We start from the raw sequence: 24528 nt of genomic DNA on the forward strand, positions 1-24528 counted from the left end.
GTGTGAAGATGCAAAAAGTGAACCGCTTCCATTTGCTTTCAAATAAAATACACGAGTTTGAGATTTTTTTCCCTGCAGACTCACTATCGAGCTCAGAGGCTCTCAACATTTCCTACAGGCAAGCAAGCCTTTGGACACACGTTGTGCATGGACACACATACACACAGAGAAGGTGACAATTGCATTGTTTGACTCTAACTACATGACATGAACATTAGTTATCTTTTCTGCCTCCTGAACATCTAAGTGTGAAGGCTTGGCTGTCAGGTACACTGGTGCTGATAGAGGTTGGTAGTGCCTGCTGAGGTGTCTACTGGAAGGAAGTCAGGTAACTGGAGTCATACCCTTGCAAAGGATACTGCCTGGCCCCTGCCTGCTTGCTTCTTTTTTGCCTCCCAGCCACCAAGAACAGGCAGCTTTACCCCTACTGCTTGCACCCCGTGCTGAGGCTCTGCCCCGCCACAGGTCCAAAACGAGGAAGTTCATTGATCATAGACTGAAGCTTCTGAGACTGTGAGCCAAATGGACTTTTTCTCCTCATAAGTTCATTATCCCTGGTATCTCGTTATAATAATGAAGAGCTATTAATAGAGGTCACCCTTTCTGGAATACATGTTTGCTAATAAATCTGTAGTTTCCTCATCTTTCACTTCAACAAATGCCAAAAAAATATAAACAAGCAATTGAAGCATAGTTTTTTTTTTTTTATTAATCATATGAACCTTGGTAAAAATCTCTAGAAACTAATATCAAGCATAAATAAAGCTTCTAGTTCTACACCATATGCACATTGACCACATAAACTATATAAATGCTGCTTTGTCTACAGGAAACCTCTGCTTAGAAACACGTCTGTTATAGCCAAGGAATGTAATCATTCCAAATACACAGTATCTACAACTTTTATGAAAGAAATGGTATGTCTTTTCATTGATTTTGTGATGTTTAAGGTCTTTCTGTAAATATCATACCGTGCTGTTATGATCTTACTTTTTTCCACTCTTTCTCTTCTACAGCATACACCACTTCCCATACTAAAGCCCTAAGAATTATATTTTTGCTAGAATCCTAACAGACAGAATTATCATTTAGGATTTCAAAAAGATGAGCTTGACTTCTAGTTCTGCAGCAACAACAGCTAGGTAAACTTGAGTATAACTGGGTCTCACTTTTTCATAAAAGTCTGCACTGTTGACCCTTCATTTCTAACTAATGCTAAAATAATGTGCAATTTCTAAGTTGCGACCTACAATTTTCTCTTTGCCAGTTCTGTGTAACTATGAGAGATTCAGATGGAAATGACTTAAAAGCAGATGCTGGACTGTAGGGAGGAAGTGGACCAGCAAGAAGGAGTAAAGAAACACAAGAGGACAGGAGGGAGAGAATAAATAAGAATGGAGATACAGATGTGTAAAATAACATAGTGAAACCTTTTGCACTGAATGGCAATGAAAAACAGAAAGGTAAATAAAATGCCAGACACTTGTTCATTTATATCTCATATTTTATTTGAAAAACTAGAAAGAGTATTTTGGACATTGAATAAGTAAATAAGTACAACTTGTAGACTTGAATATGGGCTATATGGTAGCATAGTCCATCTCTATGTTTTTTATTTTTATAAATTTACTGTGTAGGAAACAATCCATTAATATTCATCAGCTAGATGAGTTAGTGAATAAACTCTCCTGCTACAACAAATAGGCTGATATTTTTTTAAAGATTTCTTTATTTATTATGTATACAGAAGAGGGCATTACAGATGTTGATGTAAGATCTCATTACAGATGGTTGTGAGCCACCATGTGGGTGCTGGGAATTGAACTCAGGACCTCTGGAAGAGCAGTTGGTACTCTTAACCTCTGAGCCATCTCTCCAGCCCCTGATAATTTCTTTTTTAAGAGATAAATTTGAAATAAATAATATATTGCTGATACATCCTGGATTGTTCAACAAACTTCAACATCAGCTGGACATTTTATAAACTGCCAAACATTGGATTAAACACTGTAATATGAAATATATAGGTGAATGAGACACTGACTCTACCCTTAGGAATTTATTCAGAGATAGAAGGACAGGAAGAAGGGGGACAATCCTCTATTCTGAGTTCTGGCAAGGAGAAGCATTTCAGATCAACAGTAGTTTGTACAACACTCCTTGTCCATCTGCGGAAGCAAGAAGATAGCTACCAAAGGTTAAAGGAGATATAATAAATATGGACAAGTGGGTCCATGGAAGAATATGAAGAATTTTAATCTCCATAAGTTCTAAAGGGCTTAAACCTTGTTATATGTTAAAAAGTAACTGCATAGATTTCATGAGCAGAATATCAACAAGATAAAATTTTAGAGACCCTTAGAAAGAGCTGGTTGAAGGAATTAAAATACAGAAACTTGGCAGTGAATGAAGCAGTGATAATGTTGCGGGGAAGAGGTTGAGAGTCTGCACATAAGCATCTGAAATGTCAATGTGAGAGGAGACCTCAAAATGCTGTAGAAATCAAACTATCAGTGTGGTGAACTTATGAAGATAATTCTCAATTTTCCAACTCAAGAAATGATGAGTGTTGGTAGCTCCATTTACAGAAAGAACTAGTTCATCTTGCCTTTGGGTAGTAAAGCAACTACCCAAGATTTTCACTAGTTGATAATTAGTTATAAACTTAGAGTGTCTTTTCTGATATAAGATATAAATCAGAGCTCAAGAGATGATTTTTTTTGTCCAATGTATACAAGGGGACAGAGTAAAGATGAGCTCTCTCAGCTGTGCATAAGACAAATGGTGAATTCATGATATCAGCCATGGAAATAGGAGCTATCTATATTTCTTGGCTAGTAGGAAGTGTTTAAGGAAGAATATATACTATTGAAATTCTCCAGACTTCAGTGTCAAACAGGAAAGGTGCCCAAACGATAAGAGAATCATCTTGATATAGAACTTCTGAATAAATACTTAAGACAGGATGGAAAGATGGTTCCACAAGCATTATGTTTCACAGAATGAGTGCTCTGCAGCTTGGTAAATGGCAGATACTCACTAAAGAGTGGTTTTTCAAAAGCAAGATTGGTGAGAATGTTTGTGTTTGTGGGATATATCTCCTGGGGTCTGGACTTAGAAGAACGTGGGGTGCCTGCCTTTCAATAGATCCTAAGGCAAGGGTAGAGAAAGGGCTTCCCTCTACATAAATTGAGGACAGATGAAGGGAGACCAAGGCCAACAACAAGGGAGACAGAAGGCAGTTAAACAGGAAACCCAGGGTGAGATGATAGCAGCTCACAGTGGAAGGGCTAGTTTAGATGGAGGTGGAGTGGTCACAACAGGTGGAAATGGCGTGGGTAGCAGGAAGCATCCAATTGCATGATCATTAGCAGAACACAAGTCAGGGTTCCTCAAAGGTCTGCACTGAAGACAAGGAAGTGAACCCAAGATGGAGGACTTAGAGGTTGGAACCACACACTACTGAAAGGAAGTGGCTTGTGAGAGCATGAATAGCAAGGTCTGTATATCTACATCTGAACCTGTAACAGAGCCAAGCTTAGTTTAAGAAGGCATGGAGATGCCTTGTGTATTTGTTTCTTGAGAGTTCTTTGAGGAGCTTTCCTAGGTGCCCAGTACCTGTCTGAGAGTTTGTGATGCCTCTGAGTGTGAGGTCGGATTCTCCTTACACAGACATCCTGTACTTGTTTATCAAACATCTTCTCATACCACTGAAAGGCACATTTATAAGACATTTACTCTCTTAGTCTCAGTCTTCCATGGGACCTGCAGAAGTTTGTCCACACACGAGGCCACCCAAATATGTACAAGGCCAGGCTTACTGTAGACATTCATTATAATTTGTGAAAATACACAAGATCAGTTCTTAGGAGGCTCACAGTCTCCTTGGGATTTTCAGTACTCAGGTCTACTTGCACTATCAAATATCAGGGAATACAAGAAAAATCACCTGAACTATAGAACACTCCTGGGGATGAACACTGAGTTATCACATGGGCAGTTAGAGTGGCAAGCCAGACGTGACAGCTTGGCTGGGAGCAAAATCCAAATTCTCTTTTAGACAAGATTTCATATAGCCAAGGCTGCTGGCCTCTACTCATTATGTAGCCAGAAATGATTTTGAACTGCTGATCCTCTTGCCTCCATCTCCCAAGTGCTGGGATAACAGGCATATGTCACCATGCCTAATTTTCTAATTTTTTTAAATCATTGCCCTACCTCCTTCTTCTACCCAAGTTTTGGGGAGAGCCTCTCTCCTTGTCTTTCCAAGTGTCTGTACTCCTAGGCATGTTTTCCTTTACCTCAATTGCCCCAGGAGCTCCCCTTCCTTGGAACCAACACATGCTTTGCTGAATTTGGGGCTAAGAACAAAACATTGTCATGAGGACTCAGAGATCAGCTCTCCCACATAATGAATTTTTGGATAAGAAACTGAGTCCCTGACAGAAAATGACTTGCCCAATATCATAAAGTCAGTGTAACGCTCTCCTAGACAATTCTGATCTTTCTACTTCCTTTCACTGTATCCCCAACTGTGGTAGTTTGAAGGAGAATTACTCCTATAGGCTCATATGCCTGAATTTTGAGCTCCCAGTTGGTGGAACTGGGAAAGATTAAGAGTTGTGGCCTTATTGGAGAAAACGGAGAAGACGTGTCTCTATGCTTTGAGGTTTCAAAAACTCACACCATTCCCAGTTATACCTCGCTGCTTCCTGTTTGTGGATCAGGATGTAAGCTCTTAGCTACTACTCTAATGCCATGTCTGTTTGCCTGCTGCCATGATGGTCATGGACTCTCACTGTCTGGAGCCATAAGCCCCAAATTAAATGTTTTCTTTTATGAGTTGCCTTAGTCATAGTGTTTTGTCACTGCAATAGGAAAGTAACTAAGACACGTCCTACCTGCCAAGTCCTTTGATGCCTGCAGAGCCCCTGGCCAGGCACTGTAACCTCAGTCTTTCAATAGGATCAGTAGCTGTGGAGAGCTTCTTCTTGGATTGGATTGCCATCTCACGGTCATGGCGTGCTGTCCCTGCCATCTGAAAGGAGGATCCACAGCATGTTAATGGAATCCAGACCCCACTGCACAGCTCCGGCTGGGCAGTCAACAGAAGGAAACTTACATCTCTCTTTCGTCCAGCCTCCAGGAAATATTCTCAAAATTCCTAGAATTTACAGTTTTTAACTATGCCAATTTTGTGCCTGGCATGTTTAAAATTTACTTACCTAGTTTCAAAAACACACGCTCTCTTCACTCTGGACACTAAGTAAGTAAGGTCATTTCCCAACATGCTTTGATATTTCTGAAGCCCTTCTCCCTCCATACAAACAAGTCCTTAATAGTGAAAGGAAAGGGGCCAGGAAAAGGTACAGAAGAAAGCTGCTAAGGTTGCTAAGTTTGAACAAATCAGAATGTATGTATATATGGAAGTGAGAGAAGCCATGTGGCATGGACCATTAGTAGGAGTTAATAGTATATGTGTGTGTGTGTGTATTTCTCAGTACTCATTGTTTGAACCAATTGTGTGATATATATTTGTGTGAATGTATATCGCTGAGATTGATTTAATAAGGGAGCTGACTGACCAATAGCTGGACAGGATAAGTTTAGGTAGGAGAACCAGTCTAAGGACACTGGGAAGAAGGGCAGAGTCAGAGGAGTTGCCAGACAGACAGAGAGAGGAAACGGAGATGAAAGATGGAGAAGTAATGCCATGTGACAGGATGTAGATTAAGATAAATGGGTTAATTTAAGTTGTAAGAGTTAACTAGTAATAAGCCTGAGCTATTGGCTTAGTATTTATACTTAATATTAAGTCTCTGTGCATTTATTTTGGAGGCTGCAGTCCTGACAAAAACTCCGCTTACATTAATACATGTATATATATATATATATATATATATATATATATATATATATATATATATATATGTATTACTCTGACTCTGCCTTTCTTCCCAGTGTCCTTAGTCTGGTTCTCCCACCTAAACAAATTCTGTCCAGCTATTGGCCAGTCAGCTTCCGTGTGTGTGTGTGTGTGTGTGTGTGTGTGTGTGTGTGTGTGTGTGTGTGTAATATTTATAATGCCCTATATCCCTTTGATCCTACATTTAATGTTCTACTCTTGAGTTTAAATGCTGAGTTCTGTTACTTTTGTCTTCACTGTGATTCTCAATATGAGTGTTAGTAATGCTTACCAGTAACTCATACATTCTCTTTAATAGGTTAATGCCCCTCAATACTGAGCAAGGTTTATAGGAAAGAAAAAAACAGTTCTCTCTCTCTCTCTCTCTCTCTCTCTCTCTCTCTCTCTCTCTCTCTCTCTCTCTCTCTCTCTCCCTCCCTCCCTTTTATCACACACACACACACACACACACACCCCTATATTGTTCTCCTAGATCTTCTTTTCTGTAAGAAATATTCAGGAATAAGAGAAGGTGACCTGAGCAGTTGAGACCTGGGTTCTCAGATCTCTTATTTCAGTGGGAAGAGCACAAGACAAAAAAGCCTACAAACCTGGGCCTTGGTCTTACCTCTCCAAACCCATCCCTGGTGAATATGAGTTTGAGCTCAAAGGCTCCATTATCTACTACCTATGATAATAGAGATGTAGATGAGACAGTAGACAGGAGAGACGAGAACACATGGTATGAGGATCTGCTCAGCACCTGGTGTGGGGCTTCATACTGTGTCATGAGAGCATCCCATGCCATAGCAGAACAAGCACATCAGCCCCAAGCCATCTTCCCTTTTGATAAAGCCATACTGTAACCATCAGAGGGGGCATTACATGCCATAGCAGAATAAGCATGTCAGCCCGAGGCCCTCCTCTCTTTTTGTGAAGCCACACTGTAGCCATCCTGGAGGCCCCACCCTGTGGACTTCTTTTAACTTTGATTATATCACAAACCTCCCACTGGAAAGTGTCATTGACTTATAAACTTTGGGATTGAGTGTCTAACACATGAATTCCGGAGCATACATTAAAACCACAGCAGGAAACTAAGAATGGACTGGTAAAATGACTTTCCCGTAAGTTCCGACAAACAACAGACACTGGGCTTTTGAGTCCCAGCAGATTCTTTCTCCTCTACTATGGTAACAATATGTAACAATATGTAAGGAGGTCAAAGTGTAATTTGCTGGCACTTCCTTATGCAAAATCAAAATAGACTTTGACCAGACACTGGGAATCTAGACTGCAACCACTTCTGCCTTCTGAACCCGATTCTACTAGGGGTGATGTAGGCTGATATTTCTGGATATTGTAGGGTGAAAGGACCGGCCGAAGAAACCCACTCTGGCCCTGAAACCCAACCCAGTGAAAGAAACACTTTAGCCCTGAAACCAGAGCCAAATAAACACACTTTGGCCCTGGAACCAGATCCGGTGAAAGAAATATGCCTTGGCCCTAAAAGTAGAGCCCAAAGCTAAAAAGGGCCAGTGAAAGAAACACACTTTAGCCCTGAAACCAGAGCCAGCTCTGCCTCTGACCTACTAAACCAACCAATCCCTGATCAGGAAAACCAACCAATCCCTGTGCAGAAAATCTTCTCCCTGGGAAAAAAATTCCACCCCTCAGAAGCCCTATATAAGCCCCTCTGCCTGGCCAGTTGTCAGCTGTCATTTTCTACCCCCACAGAGGCAGCCACTCTCCTGGATTCCTCCTTCCTTAATAAATCTCTTTCTTAAAAGAAAGATCTTCCCTCAGTGAGGAGCAGTGAGGAGCAGTGAGGAATCTCCCTTGGGAGCAGAGGAGAGCAGAAGAAGAAATGGATACTTCTGCTGGGAAGCTCCCTTAAGGGGGAGGGAGCCAGAGCAGAAGTAACTTTTCCCAGGAGCTGCCCAGCAGATTGTTATACTTCTGCCGCGGTTTCCCCTTTAGCTGATTGAAGCAGAAGAAGTAACACCTTGGGCCAGAGCTGAAAAGCAAGGGATGCCTCTGCTGGGAAATTCCTGTAGGGGAGCAGAGCAGCAGAAGAAAGATATCTCTACTGGGAAGCCACCTTGGAGGGAAGGGCAGAGCAGAGCTCAGCTGTAAGGTGCTGTCAGAGAGAAGTAGGATTTCTACATGCTGCAGGGAGACCACCCCCCACCATACCCCAGTTTCAAGTATAGCCTGATTTCCCAACAAGTCAGGATACCTTTCTCCTCACAGCTGGAGGTCTCCAGGATACCTCCCTTCACAGCTGTAGGGATAGCCTGAGTTTCCAACAAGTCAGGATACCTATCTCCTCACAGCTGCAGGTCTCCAGGATACCTCCCTTCACAGCTGTAGGGATAGCCTGACTTCCTAACAAGTCAGGATACCTTTCCCTCCAGAGCTGTAACACTTGCAGCTATGACTTGATAAATTCGGGGTGGGAGGATTACAGTTAAGCATGATACAGGAAATGCTCACGTTAACCGTCATTTTTCATCATTTAGTCACTTGATCCATCAATAAACAGCCAATATTAACTATGACCTCTTCAAAGCTAGGAGTGTGTGTGTGTGTGTGCGCGCGCGGGGGGTAACTTGGAGAATCAAGATCTTGAATGGCATAGAATCTTAAACTGAATTCTGAAGCCTCTTATTAAAGCAGAACAGGAAAAATTAAGTTTGAAAGATGTGGGGTTTGGGAGGAAGGCAGGGGAGAATAGTATTTCCAATAAAGAAGGGCGAGACGTACTCAGAGCTCTGAGGTTTGAATAACACATCCCGCTGCCGACTCCAAATATAATGTCATGATTTCACTGACATCACAACCCCGGTTAAAGTGTGTCTGACTCTTGGGTCACAACAGTATAAACTGTCAGGTTTAACTCTGTTTAGAAGAAGGCACTCCTTCCCAATGCTGTGACCACAGCGCCACCAGGTGTTGGCTCTTCATATGTACAGTTCCCTTGTCAGAGGCACAGTTCAGTCCATTCCTTCAACAAACCTCTGCCCAGTTTGCTAGGTTTGGGGGTACAGGGGCCACAGACAGCCTTCAAAGCCCGGAATCTCCCTCTAGTCCTGCTACTGAGCTACAGTTCACCCCAACAGGAAGAGCACAGGTATCACAGCTTCAGCATGGGGACTTTCTGAGACACCAGAGAGGAAATGATACCTACATTTTACTCATAATAGAAGACATTATATATACATATACATATACATACATACATACATTCATACATACATACACACACACACACACATATATATATACATATATATATATATATATATATATATATATATATATATATATATATATTAGGACTGTGAATGTGCAGCAAGTAAGGACTATATATTTTAGATGGTTGATATACCATATGCTTTGGCCAAAGCAAAAAAGTAAATAGCCAAAGTAGAGAAACACACCATTTTTATGTTTATGTTTTTACTTGTATTACATTTGCGTGAGTGTGTCTATGTACATGTATGTCACATATGTGAGGGTACACAAGGATGACAGAAGAGAGAGATAGATGCCCTGAAGCTGGTTACAGGCAGGTGTGAGCTGCCTGACATGATGTTGAGATTTGAACTTGAGTCTTCTGGAAGTGCTGCATTAAAGCCTTAACTCCTGAACCATGGAAGACTGGTGGAGATTGGAAGGGGGTGTTAGAAGGGGAAATACGAAGAAGGATAAAACCAGAAGGACAGCTAAGTGACATTACAAAGTGCTTCGAACACGGGTGTGGGATGAAGGCCGAGGATGGTGGGTATAAAAAGAGAAGAAAAGTGATATAAGAGAACACTGAGGGTACAGCGTGGAGAAGTCACAGAAGATGGGACATGCGGCCAGGATGAGCCTGTTGTGTCCAATGTGATGCCTGGACCCTGTGGACAGCGACAGATCCATCTAAAATGCCAAGTGACTGAACTTGAGGTTTGAGGGGAGAGGAGGACTAGGGCTATATCCAGAGCTGTTGGCTGCCTCTGCCTTTCTTCACCCTCACCCACCCACACCCACAATGGCAGGTGAAGGGACATTCCCAGAGCAGCAGAAGGCGGGGACTTGGAGATTTGGGGCAGCGGATGAGTGGAGCAGTCCCCCTCTCAAAGGAGATCCATGGCACTGGTCCTGTGCAGGCTGTCTCCTTCCACTGCTCTCTTGTACAGCTGACTGCCACTGTCGGAGTTCTCAGCCCGGATTTCCAACATTCGTGTCAGATGGGATGTGGAAATGCACAGAGATTTGCTTCTGAGAGCATTTCTTAAAGATTCTGTTTAGGCTGGCCCTTAGGAAAAGAGATTCACGCAGGCCCAGACCTACACTTCGGCTTCTGCACTTCATTGGTTGTGTTTAGTGCTACCTTGTGGCAGAAAATTGAATTACTCTACCCTTCTTCCTTCCCTCGCTCCCTTGTACCCTCTCTCCCTCTCTCTAGTCCTCTCTTCCTCTCTCCCTCCCTCTTTTCCCCACTACATAGTCAGCCTGTAAACACAAAAGTAATCCCAATCATCAGACATCTCTAGTACATTGACCCACACATCCTAAAACATCATTTCTTTGCATATCCAGGTTATTATTATTTTTTTCTTTTGTGGTTTTTCGAGACAGGGTTTCTCTGTGTAGTTTTGGAACCTGTCCTGGAACTCACTGTCTAGCCCAGACTGGCCTTGAATTCACAGAGATCCGCTTGCCTATGCCTCCCGAGTGCTGAGATTAAAGGCATGTGCTACCATTTCCCAGCTCCAGGTTATTATTAAGTCCAAAGAAATGTCTTACTGCATCCTCAAAAATGAAACCCTGCCCTTGGTTTCCCTGTGAAACCCAGTCAAGGGAACTGGAACAACTTTGGCTTGCTCAAATAAAGCCACAAGAAAGGAGTCAGTCTGGGAAGATGCAGAGGGGAGAGGACAGAATTATACAATGGAAGGAAGGGCAAAGGATGTGTAGCAAATATGCACCAAGGTAGGAGATGCCTCCTTTCCTGGCTGGCAGGGATGTGCACCACAGTGACTGATTAGGTCTTATTTGGTTTCTGCCAGTCTTCCTTTACCCCCTAGTGCTTGTTATGCTGAGTCACAGGGAAGCTTGTACTGCAAGAAAACTATCCCACTGGGTGGCAGTCGCATGAGCCCAGCCCCTAAGAACAGCAAGTGCTAGCAAAGCTGTACTGGTTTCTCCAAAGGTTGTTCCCACCTTTAATGTTGTCAAGCCTATCCCCACCTGCTATACCGAGCAATAGTTTTGTTTTTTTGTTTTTTTACCTTAAGTGCCAATTTAGACATTTCTGTAATTGTTAAGTGTCCACACCATCGAATTAAACTTTTTCAAAAAAAAAAAAAAAAAAGACACAGTGTTCCTGTAGTTTTAAAACATTGTTCAGTATGAAAAGAATAGAGAGGAAAAGCAATCTACAGAGCATGGGGCTGCGGATTAAAGTGGAAGAGCTTGAAGCAATTCTGAGGAGGAAAGCATGCTTGCCTTCCCTCCAGTTCCCCTCCTGCCTCTGTTACCTCAGACTTCATCTGGAGGAGCATAGCCATACTTTAGGTTGCCTTCACAACCATTGTCAGTAAAAAATTGTTTAGCTTTCTGATTCCAGAAGCAAAGTTCAGTCATTCTGATGGGGTCTGTGGTTTAGCATTGCACCTAAATGGCTCAAGCTGACATCAGAGACAACAGTTTAAAGGCAGCTCTTCTTATGGCTGACTAGGCTCAATGCTTGATCTAAATCCTACTCTACAGAGTGCAATATATGCTACTGGTCTCTCTTCCCCATTTCCTTACCCCCCTCCTCCCTTTAACAAAAATAATTTATAAAGAAAAGAAATCTATTCCCTAGAGTTGTAGGGGATGAAGTCCACCACCAAGAGACTGCAGTTTAGTTACTGGTAAAAACACCTCTTTCCCATCAGTGCTGTGCTATGAGCTCAATGTTCTTCAGAAGTCTGTTCTTCATTTTTTCTATTAATGCTACAATGAAATTAAGTACTAATCCCCATGATGTTTATGATGGGACATATTTCCTAAGTATCATTGTTTTAGTTAGGATTGTACTGCTGTGAGAAAATACCATGGTCAATGCAATAGGAAGAAAGGTTTTTGTTTTTTTGTTTGTTTGTTTGTTTTTTTGTTTTGTTTTGTTTTTGTTTTTTTGGTTTTTTTTTCATCTTACAGTCCATCACTGAGAGAATTCAGGGCAAGAACTCACATAAGGCAGGAACCTGGAGGCAGGTGCTGATACAGAGGCCAAGGATGTGTGCTGTTTACTGGCTTGCTCCTCATGGCTTGCTCAACCTACTTCATTATAGCACCTAGGAACACCAGCCCAAGGTACTACCCACAATAATCTGGTCCCTCCTACATCAACTATCAATCAAGAAAGTGCACCAAAGGCTTTCCCACAGGCCAATCAAGTGAGTGCATTTTCTCAACTGAAGTTCTTTGTCTAAAAGGACTCTAACTTGTGTTAGCTTGACACAAAATTAGCCAGCACAATCATCATTATAAAATACTTCATTTTATTGATTTTTTTTTATTCATTCAACTAGTCTTAGGACTCCTAATTCAAGGACAGGGAACAATGTTTAAGGAGCCCATAAAGCCTGGAGTACAAAGTGTAAAACATTCAATTTCGAGACCACAGAATGTTGATCCTACATTTATTTGTCCAACTCTGATAATGAATATCTCCTTAAATGTTGTGTCATGGCACCTACTTTGTCTCATCATGCATTTAATATGCTTATTAAATATTTATTCTGTGCTAGACCATAGCAATGCATGAAGTGTCCAGTGTTTGACCTTTACATTCTCAGGGAAGGTTTTAACTCTTCAGTTTGAACTACAGCTGGTTTTGGAGAAACTGGGAACTGATTCAAAGTCATGCCAATCCTTTTCTCTCATATATTGTACTTCCAATTGGTGGCCTTTATAACAATTTCTAGCCATTGAGACCCAAATAAGAATGTGGAAGACTCTAGAATATATCTTCTATCTGTTTGCCTTACCTCTGTCTTGAGTTAGAAAATGATGTCTGACTATGGCAGCCTCTACATATTCATGAGGGAAGGGACAAGGGACTCATTGCTATAAAGCTCAAACATCTTAGAAGACGAACATAATAGAGCTTCTAACAGATGTTAACAACTGCCTGCCTCAACACAACTGCCATGTGATTTGTGTTGTTTGTTTATCCCATTGATGGTCTGATCTTCTGATATTTGCACCTAAAAGATTTTTCTTTGACATAACTTTCAAATACTTATTCCTGCAGTAACCTTATTTGAATTGATTCTAGATATTGACCTTGATCTGAGTGAAGCAACTATACAGACTATGAGGATAAACTTCTATCTGTAAGAATTAGGTGGCAGTGGAGGATGGGGAGGGTCCATTATAAACTTCTCTCAATAAATTTACTTGTTAGATGTCAGCCTCTTTGGAATTTCTGACGAGATATAGAGAGAAATCTGCTCAGTGTGCCACTCAAGGGCTCCTGTGACTTACACATGCAGTGAAAATTCAGACTTAGCCAAACACGGAGGTTACCTTGAGATCTTGTCACACTGAGCTCCTTAGGGACTGCCAGGCAGTGTTCAGGAGGTATGAGGGGAGCACTCTCATTGCTGTACCTCCTCCATCTGACTCTCCTCCTGGACTGGATTGTGTCTCTGGTGTTTTGATCAGAACATAACTTGCAGTCTATTCTGAATCTAATCAGCCTAGATGAAAACTCTTAAAGAAACAAAGCAAGAAGATATGGAACTGCTACCCGAGGTGAGCATAGAGAACTTTATACATAAGACAGTAAATGGATTAACAAAGCCCAGAAGAAAGAAAAATAAAATATATGTTTCCAAACTCCCTGGTTTCAATACTAGGTTAATGTGAACAAGGGAGTAACATTTTTCCAGAGCCGAGAAGACTTGGTCTCAGGCAGTGGTTTTGATTCCACTTCAAGGACATAGCTAGTCCTCACCTCGTTCAGATGCAGAAGTGTCACAAGCGCTATTGACATTTGTGTCTTTGTAACCATTATTCACCTAAATCATTAAGTCACTTGTGTAATTATTTAGGGTGTTGCTCTGGGAATTATTTGTCTATATAAGATTTAATATATGGAGGATCATACACCCAATAAGTTTTTTGTATCCTTAATTGAAAGAAAACAGAGATGGATTAGCAGATAGAAATCTAATGTCATAGTGTAACATGGATGGAGGCTGGCGTATCTGGTATGGATTGTTGGCAGAACCATTACTCATAGCAGAGAATAAGACTTTGATCTCCTTCAATGTATAAAAGTCTGGAGGCAGTCCAAACAGTCACCTTAGTTCCAAGACGCCAGTGTCTATCCACCTTCCAAGACTAACTTTTAATATTCAAAGTTTTCCAAAAGTCCATAATAACAAAAGCAACACCAACCAATACATCAGCACTCCAAGCAGCAGGAAAGGTCAAGAGACACAGGTTGGCCATGTAAGCCAACCCCCTTGTAAATGCTGTCCTGAAAGTTCACTCAGCTTCTACTATAGGAATCTTATGATCACTCCTGCAAAAGAGACTGGAGATCCTGATTTTTGGCTGAGTATTTTGTCCCCACCCCAAGGTCCTGTTCATAAAAAGGAGCCTTGAGATGGAACTGGCAAGCTAAGTTTCTGTCACAGCAGGCAGAGGAAGCAGTGATTTCAGAAAGCTAGAATGTGGTGCTCTAGAGCGGCTCGTCCCTCAACACTGTCTACAGCAGTGGTTCTCAGCATGTGGGACACACCTCCACAGGCCTTGCAGATCAGATATTCACATACAGTTCATAACAGTAGCAAAATTACAGTTATGAAGTAGCAAGGAAATAATTTTATGGTGGGTGGTCACCACAAGATGAGGAACTGTTGTATTAAAGGGTCTTACAAGTAGGATGGTGAAGAGTCACTGTTCTATAATCTAAGGTTTCTACCGGCACATTGAGCACCCACATCATCCACCCTTAGAAGACTAAATTCAGAATTTAGCCATGACTTTACACTTTCTACTGTTCCACGTCCCAGAGTTGAGCTTGTGAGACTGAATAACATGTGCAAAATTTGAACACTATTGTACTTAAAGAGTCCATAAGAAAACTGCTTTAGCTTCTCAGCTGCTAGCTTGTGAAATGTACTCCGTCAGAGAACTTACTAATAGAGATGACCTCCCGGGAATAGCTGAGCTAATAATCTTAAGAAAATGCTGATTGTTATAAATTTTACTGCCTCTTCTGTTCTTGTAAGACAATGGGTCCTGGGAAATAACCACTGCTCTTGCTTTGGTAAAAACTGCTTGCTTGCTCGAGATAACGTGAGCATCTGCGGGAAGTTTGTAATAAAAATTAGGCACCACAGGATGTGAGCTAATTTGACCGGCAAAATGCTCTAATGTTGTAACTTTGTGTTTCTTTCCTTTATAAACCCTGTACTAACAATATATAAGAGCCATACTGTGAGTGTCTTGAGTCTCAGGGTATGGTCCTGGCCAATATCCATAGCCCTGGCCAGTATTTGATAAAGCCTCATATTTGTTAAATTTATTTATGGTCATGGTGAATCTCTGAGCTACCTCACATCTATAATAAGATACCCTGTGTTCACAAAAACCTAACCAAAAATGTTATTCATCCAAGGATATCAAAACATAGCCCATACACCAAATCTGGCCCTCTACTTTCTCCCCTAAATAAAGATTTATTTAAAAGCAGTGGGCACATGTGTTTATTAAAGGTCTGTGTCTACCGTCATGCTGCAACCATAAAGATGAAGAGTTGCAGCAAAGAATTTATAGCACAAAGACTAAAATGTTTATTACTGGATTTATGGGGGAAATTGCAAATGATAAAAATAAGAGCAATAGGAAATATTATTTAGTACATACACTATGTCAAGGTCACGTGCTGTAGAGTGAACTATGTTTAGAAATAATTCATGAAGAGTTGTTCTTTTGATTTGTTTGTTTTGTTTTTATGTGAGATCAGTTAGGTGGCTCACCCCCAAGTCTGGCAACCTGAGTTTAATCTAGAAGCCACATATTGGAAGGAAAAAAACAATTCTAGCAACTATCCCTCTGTCTTCCACAAGCATGCCATGACACTTGACATGTCCCCTGAATAAAATAAACTAATGTAAGAAGAAGAAAAGATTTCTCTGTTGTATGATTTTTGTTTGTGTTCTGACAAATAAAGCTTACCTAGAGATCAGAAGGCAGAGCTGGCCCCTTATTAACCATAGAGGCCAGGCAGTGGTGGCACACACTTTTAATCCCAGCACTTGGGAGTAGGAAGCAGGAAGATCAACAGTTCAAGGGCACCTTAGGCTATACGAGATTGAACCAGTCTAAAACAGAAACAGAGCCAGGCAGTGGTGGATCACACCTTTGATCTCAGTGCTTAGGATCTCATACCCTTGATCTCAGCACATAGGAGGCTCACACCTTTAATCCCAGCACTAGGGAGGTAGAGACAAGAATATAAAGTGGATGGAGACAGGATCTCGGGGTCCATTCAGTCTGAGCATTTTTAGAGACAGGCTCTCTTCTCATTCAGCATGAGATTTCACAGAGGTAAGAACTCTCTAGTGACTGCTCCTTTGCTTCTCTGATCTTTCGGCTTACACACTAACTAATATCTGACTCCAGGGTTTTTGTTGTTGTTATTGTTGTTGTTGTTAAGACTAATTAGGATCGTGCTTCCTCTCTCTCTCTCTCTCTCTCTCTCTCTCTCTCTCTCTCTCTCGCTCTCGCTCTCGCTCTCGCTCTCTCGCGCTCTCTCTCTAACTTGGTATAAAGTAGATCCTGATAATAACTCTTAAAGAGTTTTCAATTTACATTTACATTAGAGGAAACTCATTTTTAATCCCATGGTTTAATCCTCGTTTTGCAAAATAAGAAAATAAATGTACAAGGGTTTAAGAGGAAATCAAGATTTTAACTACAGTCATGTATAAATTAGTCACATTTTAGAAAATATTCTTTTGTCAACAAAAAGCCTTTGTAGTCGCCACAGAACAAAATCTAGGACAAAAGAATTGAACAAAGCATGCCTAGCAAATCAGGTAACACTATAGCCTCCTGCAGGGGTGTGGCTTCCCTCCTGACAGCTCAAGTTGTTGCTGCAGAGGAGACATTTCCCAAGGTAGTGGGACATTGTCATCTCCTCCCCGACAGAAAACCTTCATGCTCTCAGAGCACACCTTCTAAATTACAATACTTAGAAAAGTTTCGTTCCATTTTGTCTTTAGACTGTGCAAAATACAAAAGATGAGGAACAACTATTCTCATACTAGAAAGAAAACAAGATGTTGGGTGCCTGAGACACATGGGAGAATCTGTTCCCAAGGCTATCTGGAATAGAGTCAATTTCGTGGGAGGACCCGGAGAACACAACCCGTGGACTTTCCCACGGTCAGCAAGCATCCTGTCGTGCTCCCTTCTGTCAAGTACCAGCTTGTCTCTACAACACAGAAAACTGCCTCTCTGAATCCTCTAATTTGTATGTAGACACATGGGCACAAATGTTTGTCAGATCAGAATCAAGAACAAATTTTTATGAGAAAATTAAATATGGAGAAGCTTTATTTAAAAAAAAAGACAGCAACAGATTACAGGGATGAAAGAAATGATCAAACTTTCATCAACACCCCTACTCCTTTCATGCACCTTGCCATCAGCACAGAGTCTCTGGGCGAGGCCAGTCCTGCACATCCTATGTAGACACAGGCCAACTCTGCAGATCCTCCTTTCCAGGCAAAACTCTTTGCACGGAGCGGGCTCTCAACAACGACTCATCTTCATCTGTGAAAATACACAGACCAAGGGCTGCTGATGAATGAAAAGGACTTGTTGCAGCTTACAGACTGCAGGCCACCATTGATGGAAGCCAGGGCCAGGTATCAAACAGAAACTCAAAGGCCTGTCTCCTTGGTATTCCACATAGCTCTAACCAGGGACCTCATTCACAAGGAAGAACAACAACCTTGGTATCAGATGCTGCTTGCTGCCTGAGTCACTCAGGTTTATGCGTAGCTAGCTTTTTTATTCAGCCCATGACCGCCTGCCCAAGAAATTGTATCACCTACAGAGGTCTTTACATCAGCCCATGCATCCAGGTCCCTGCCCTTGTTGAGTTCCTGTCCAAACTATGATGTGGAAGTGCAAGCCAAAGAAACCCTTTTCTCCCCAACTTGTTTTTGGGTGTGGTGTTTCATCACAATCTAAGACATAAACCAACTGGACAAAAGCAAAGAACTAAACTGAACACAAGTACATGTAACTACAGTCATTAATATTTGACAAAGATACTAAAAACTTAAATTTGGAGGGAAGGGTGTATCTTCCAACAAATAGTGCTGGGAAAATTGAATGTCCACATGCAGAAGAATGAAGTTAGAGCCATACCTATCATCTAGCATAAAAACACTCCAAAAGGATCAAAGACCTAAGCATGAAACCTGAAACACTGAAAGTGTTAGAAAAAACATGGCAGTACCCTACAGGATGTAGGAAAAGACTTCCTGAGTAGGATTCCATTTGATCAAAAATAAGCCCAACAACTGATAAGTGGGATTTCATAAAACTAAAAATCCCCTACATAGCTAAAGAAACAACCAGGTAAACAGGAAGACTACAAAATGGGAAAGAATATTTGCTGGCTATTCATCTGACAATTGATTAATGTGAAGAATATATATTAAAAAAATAACTTAAAAAAAGCAAAGAGCCAAATAAAACAAAAAACATGACCCATTCAAAAACTAGGCTTAGCAGGGGGATTGGGATCTGTCCCTGGTCTATGGACAGGCTTCTGGAACCCGATGCCTGTAGTGTGACACCTTGCACAGCCTTGGTGCAGTGAGAAGGGGCTTGGACCTGCCTAAGCTCAGTGTGCTGGGCTCTGCTGACTCCCCATGGGAGACCTTGATATGGGGGATGTGAGGATGCAGGGTGGCTTGGGCTGGGGGGGTGGGAGGATGGAGGAGGGGGATCTGTGGAGTGAGTAGAAATTTTCTTAATAAAGGGGAAAAAAAAAAACAAGGCCTGGGATCTGAATGGCAAGATCTCCAAAGAATAAAAAAAGTATGGCTAGAAAATACCTTTAAAAAAGTTCATCATCCCTAGCAACTAGGGAAATACAAATCAAAACAACCCCAGTCAGAATGACAAAGCTCAACACAATAATCAACTACAAATTCTTTCTCTTCATCATTGACTTCATGTGTCTTTAAAGGGATTGGTGTGATCTCTACGGGGATGAAGCAATTGACACCTTCTGGTACTACTATTTATGCTGTGAGCAAATGTCAAAGACCTTCCTGTCACAAATGTGCCCACTGCCTTGTCCACTGACACCACAGAAACCATTACTCAACTGCTTCTGCCTTACTAGAACTTAAGGAGAAAGATATCTCAGTTGCAGGTCTAGATCAGAGCCATAAAGTGTACCTCTACTTTTAATCCCTTCAAAGCTTCATTAAATGCTTAAAATTCTGTTATACATTCCAAAGTATTGCAATCATGCAGTCTCTTCTGCATAATACTGCACATAAGATAGTATACTCAGAGCCACCAAAATACTGCTAGTGTTCATATACAAAACAGGCATATGTTGTTTCCTTAAAAACACATCACCAATTTTAGAGAGAACAAAGGGGTGCTTGGGGGCAGGAATTAGAGGAGAGAAAGGAAAATGGGAATGATACAATCCCGCTATAATCTTCAAAATATATTTAAATAAAAGACATCATAAGAAAAGCAGCTACATTTTTGGTTGTGAGCCTAGCCTTTAATGGCTGAGCAAACTACACAGAGAAACCCTGTCTCAAAAAGCAAAAAAAAAAAAAAAAAAAAAAAAAGAAAAGAAAAAGAAAAAGAAAAGCAGCTACAGTCAATCAACAGCTGATGAAAAGGGGGAAATCCTCCCCCCGCCCCAGAGAAAAGTCTCCTGGTAGGTTATCCATTCAAAGTGGTCACCCCTAAGCACAAGTACTCACTGGCATCACTTAATGGATTTATTTAGTGAGTGACTGTGTGTGTGTGTGTGTGTGTGTGTGTGTGTGTGTGTGTGAGAGAGAGAGAGAGAGAGAGAGAGAGAGAGAGAGAGAGAGAGAGAGATGTTTACATGCAACAATGATATTAAAGAAGAGGTCATGATTTGAGAAGGAGCGAGCAGATCAAAGGAGGAGGGATGAGAAGGGAGGGAGGTTTGGTAACATAATACTCTGTGTATAAAATTCTCCAACAAAAATTAAATTAAAAATCCCAATTTTAATTCTGAATCAGCCATCAGTCCACAGGGCATGTCATAATCCATACAAACTTACCTCACAAAAGAAATAGGAATGAATTATATCTATTGATTGCTTTGTGACCGGGAAACAGAATTCTCCGAAGCTCAGTTTTATCAGGGGCCATCAGGATAGTTACAACAAATCATCAAAACACTTCCCATCCAAGAACCCAGCACGCAGACGCCACTCAGAAAGTGTTAGCTCCTTCGCCTTTGCTTAACAAAATTGATTTTTATCTAAACATCTCTCCCAAGAGACCACCCCCTCGGGCTCTGCGCTCTGACAGGCTAGAGATGGCTTCTTCAGGACATGATTTCTCATCAAGGTTTAACTTTTTAGATAATAGATCCGCATAGTTAAAAATGAAGCAGAAGTGACAGAGTTAATAGAATAAATAAGAACATTAAGTTACCTGAAATCTAATCTGTAGCCACAGGTTGCTTCAAGCTGAAACTATGGACACAGACTTCTGCACCTGTGAACTCTAGTATCCTCCCACAGCCGGCCCTGTGTCTCCTCCCTCTTACCTGTCTTCCTAAGGTGTCCCTGCCCTTCAAAGCTTTCAGTGCTAATTGGATGGCCTGGAAATGCTGCAGCAGACTCATGGTCTGACTGGCTGAGCTCGCTGTCACTCTTATGCTGGTCCTGCCTTTTCTCAAGTTTACACTCCCGTTACCTAGGAAATCCCAGTGACTGTGAAAGCCCAAGCTGTTTGTTCTGGAAGAAATGACAGGCGGAAGTTCTGTTGGCAACTGTTCGGGTTCTAACACAGCGTCAAAACTGATCTCCCACGTTTAAAAAGGAAATGTTTGGTAAATTGTCTGACTTGTTTCAGGCCTGCTCCCTTCTGACTCTACAAGACAGAGGCGCTGAACATGAAAGCACAACTTTTAGGAGCTAGCCGAGGTAATTATAGTTAATGCCCTCTTTTTTGTTGTTGTTGTTGTTGTTTTTTGTTTTGTTTTGTTTTTTTACTATCACATACTGAGAAGATACCTTTCCACGTTTTTGTTTTGTGTCGTTTTGTTGGCTTCTTTATTTTAATTCTTTCCTCTGCATGCCAATACCTTTGCCAGAGCAAAAGCAGGCTAGTTAGTTGTTTGCTGTGGATGCATATCTCTAAGCCACATTCCTTGCACTGAGTATCTATGGCATCCGGCCTCCCTCCATATTCCCACCCGCAGGCTCCCTCCATCCTGGAATCAAACAAAGAACTAGGACCAGAACTTCCTAGAAAGACCTCCATTCTACTTTCTGTTATGTATTTTACCTGTGTATTTGCAGCGTAGGATGGTCTTGATTTTTAAGATCATTAAAATAAACAGTATGATTCTAAGATTTGGCATAGACATCAAATGAGAAGACTTATCTTTAAAAATCATCATTAGTTGAGGTGATTTCTGAAGGAATGATATGAGGGGCAAGTAAACAGCCATCTGCTTAAAAACTGCATTCTTTATCTCCTTCTGGGTCAGACGCTGTTTCAGGGGGTCCTTCCAGCAGAACATGGTACTTAACAAGTTAAGAGAAAGTGTAGACACAGCAGGGATTCAGGATGTTTCTCACTTCTATCCCAGGGTAGTCTGGGCATCTTCATGCAAAGAGTAAATTACAAGGACATTTGCAATTATATTTGTCTTTAATGTGAGAATCTAATGACCAAAATAAAACTTTCTCAACTGTTGTTATATTAGTTTTCTTTCCATGTTTTCATAGTTATGAAAATGCTGGTGAGAAGTGCACTCATTTCCGTATAGATTTTATTTTAAGGGAGCAAATATTTTTCATTTTTAATATGTTTTGTAAATAAAATACTAGCACACCTACAAATCTTGTGGCTGTGTGTAATGTGAGTTGTGATATGTAATCCTCATGCACACACAGCAGATGATCCCTCATAGGATTTCCCCATGAATACTTGGTTTCAAGAATAAATAATATATTATGAAGAATGGCCACACATGGTTTGCTGACACTCCTGTCCTGCAATCTTGAAAAAAATAGGACATCCTGTATGTATGACTTCTCTTTGTATCTTCTTACTGAACAGCGTTGGAGTTCATTCTGTATCGTTATAAATCCTTGGTTTATTCTATTTTACATATAACTGTTGCTACAATAAGTAGACAGAGTGCAGATCCTTTTCTTTCCTTATTTTATTTTCTCAGACATAAGGAAATAAATCTATCATATGAATCATATCTAAAATAATTTCTCCCAACCCTTCAATTGCATATGAACTTTAATTTTGATAACTACCAAGATATACAAATTTACATCATTTACATTTTATCATTGTCAGGCAATATTAGTTCATATTGCATTCTAGGAGTGGCTGTTCCTGCCTAACAGGAAGAGTAGAATGGAGCAGGACAGGCATTCTGAACTCTAAAGAGAGATTATAAGATTAAAAAAAAATAGAGGAGTAAGTAGAATTTGTCAACTAATTGGGGTTTTTTATCTCAAATGATATGAGAAATTAGAGTCAGAGAATGGAAGTCACTGAGAGGATGAAACTGTCATAACACTGCCAGTGGCAGAAAGGAGTGAAGAGAAGAAATTTGCTGGGAAAGGAAGGATTGTACTAGAGCAAGAGGATCCAGGTAGTGGAGTCACCAGTCAGTCAATGTACTGTATGAGTGTTAGGAAAGAGGCAGAAAATAGTGAGGACAACTGGAGGTCCACCAGTAGGAAGAGGGAAAGAGGAGAACCCTGGGAGTTCCTTGTGCTAGGGAAGGGGCAGGCATGTAATGTGCCAGAGTTCCCAGCATCCTCCCCGAGGTCAACCCTAACATTAGGACTTCTTTTCCTTCCTGACCACACCCTGGGACCTGAGCAACAAGCCCAGCATTTTCTTCAACAGCCACAAGGTCCCCAGAGTGAGCCCCAACAGGAACAATAGGACATCCAGCAGGTTCTGCACATGCCATGGCTGTTGAAAGCCATGGGGCTTGAGATGTGCTCCTCCCCCTGTTTGTAGGATGTGGTCAATCCAGCCCACCAGATGCTGGGAAGGTGTCAGGGGGTGAGAGCGCCTGATGGCCCTGGCAGCCATGGCTGCAGACTTGAACCTATGGGCAAACAGAGAGAATGTGTTACCAATGTGCTGTGCCAGTACTTGAGACCTATACACACACACACACACACACACACACACACACACACACACACACACACACACTTTTTCTAGTACAGATCCATAGGTCAGCTTTGAACAAAACTGTTGGCATATACTTGACACTGTGTACCTGAGTCCCAACTAAAAGTTCAATAAAAAGTTAAAATGTAAAACCTTACACAAAAGGATCAAAATTAATCCTGCATAGGAAGTTTTAAAAATGACTATGTCTGTAAGGATTGCACCTATGGTGCTGAAGGTGTGCTCACATTAGATATATTTGAACATGTGTGACATGATGTATATCTGATAAAATGAAGAGGACATTGAAACCTGAGTATTTAGTCCTGTTTGGTTGTAAAATCTTTGTGCTGGTTGGGCAAGGGATGTGTGGGTCATCTGTTTCTGTCTCTGTTACGATCTCATTTGTGCTAGATTTGTGAAAAGTTCCTTTACAACAGGCCTGTCCTGAGCCCTAGGAACAGAGTGGAAACTGATACCCACTGCTTCCTCTTGGTGTGTGCTCATGTGGGACGGACAGAAATGACACACGTGGTGGAGATTTTGCAAATATTTCAGTATCAAAGAGAAAGTAGTGTATGATGAGTGAGCTCAAGGACAGAAAAAAAAATGTGAAGTACATGTTCTCTTAAGAGGATAACATTGGAGAGATGTGAAATCAACACAAAGACACTGACGAGGCAGGGTCAGCCACATGAAGGACATGCAGAGTTCTTTGTCCAGCTTTCAGTGACAATGGCTCTCATAGCCACTTGTATTTGGAAGTTCGTTTCTCAGTCAGGGAACTGTTTTAGGAAGGACTCATAACCGTGACTTTATTGGAGGAGGTTTGTCACTGAGGGGTTTCAAAAAGCCCACACCTGGCCCACTCTTGAACGTTCTGCCTCCTGCTTGCAGATCAAGATGTAAGCTCTCACCTATTGCTCCATTTTCATGCTGCAGACACAGTCACCACCATGATGATCATGGACTAACCCTCTGAAACTGTAAGCAAGGCCCAATTAAATGCTTTATCTTACATGTAGCCTTGGTCATGGTACCTTTTCACAGCAATACAATAGTAACTAAGACAGTCCTCTTCTGATTCCATTGAAATTATATAGGTATATGATAAGTCAGGGAGATTAGCCACCTTAAGAACATGCCAATGATCTTTC

At 41.3% G+C, this 24528-nt stretch overlaps 2 protein-coding genes across 9 annotated transcripts in view; both read right to left on the reverse strand.

Annotated features, from left to right (window-relative positions):
* Positions 1-22232, reverse strand: part of Capsl (calcyphosine like) — a 34342-nt gene extending 12110 nt beyond the window's left edge. For all 3 annotated transcript variants that reach the window (XM_042261442.2, XM_076551779.1, XM_042261441.2), the window contains exons 1-2: positions 20645-22232; positions 4902-5038 (exon numbers count right to left, since the gene is read on the reverse strand). In XM_042261442.2, coding sequence (XP_042117376.1) covers positions 4902-5038 — 137 coding nt within the window. In that variant the 5' untranslated portion in view covers positions 20645-22232. The remainder of the gene's footprint in view (positions 1-4901; positions 5039-20644) is intronic.
* Positions 22233-22370: 138 nt separating this feature from the next.
* The window catches only part of LOC102914683 (UDP-glucuronosyltransferase 3A2-like), a 32793-nt gene continuing 30635 nt past the window's right edge, over positions 22371-24528 (reverse strand). For 4 of the 6 annotated variants that reach the window (XM_076551775.1, XM_076551776.1, XM_076551774.1 and 1 more), the window contains one exon: positions 22371-23303. In XM_076551775.1, the coding sequence (XP_076407890.1) occupies positions 23027-23303 (277 nt within the window). In that variant the 3' untranslated portion in view covers positions 22371-23026. Of the gene's footprint in view, positions 23304-24288; positions 24356-24528 lie in introns of all 6 variants that reach the window. The other 2 variants (XM_076551778.1, XM_076551777.1) reach the window with 1 other exon arrangement.

This window comes from Peromyscus maniculatus, chromosome 15, assembly GCF_049852395.1.
Source record: "Peromyscus maniculatus bairdii isolate BWxNUB_F1_BW_parent chromosome 15, HU_Pman_BW_mat_3.1, whole genome shotgun sequence".
NCBI classification, from domain to species: Eukaryota; Metazoa; Chordata; class Mammalia; order Rodentia; family Cricetidae; genus Peromyscus; species Peromyscus maniculatus.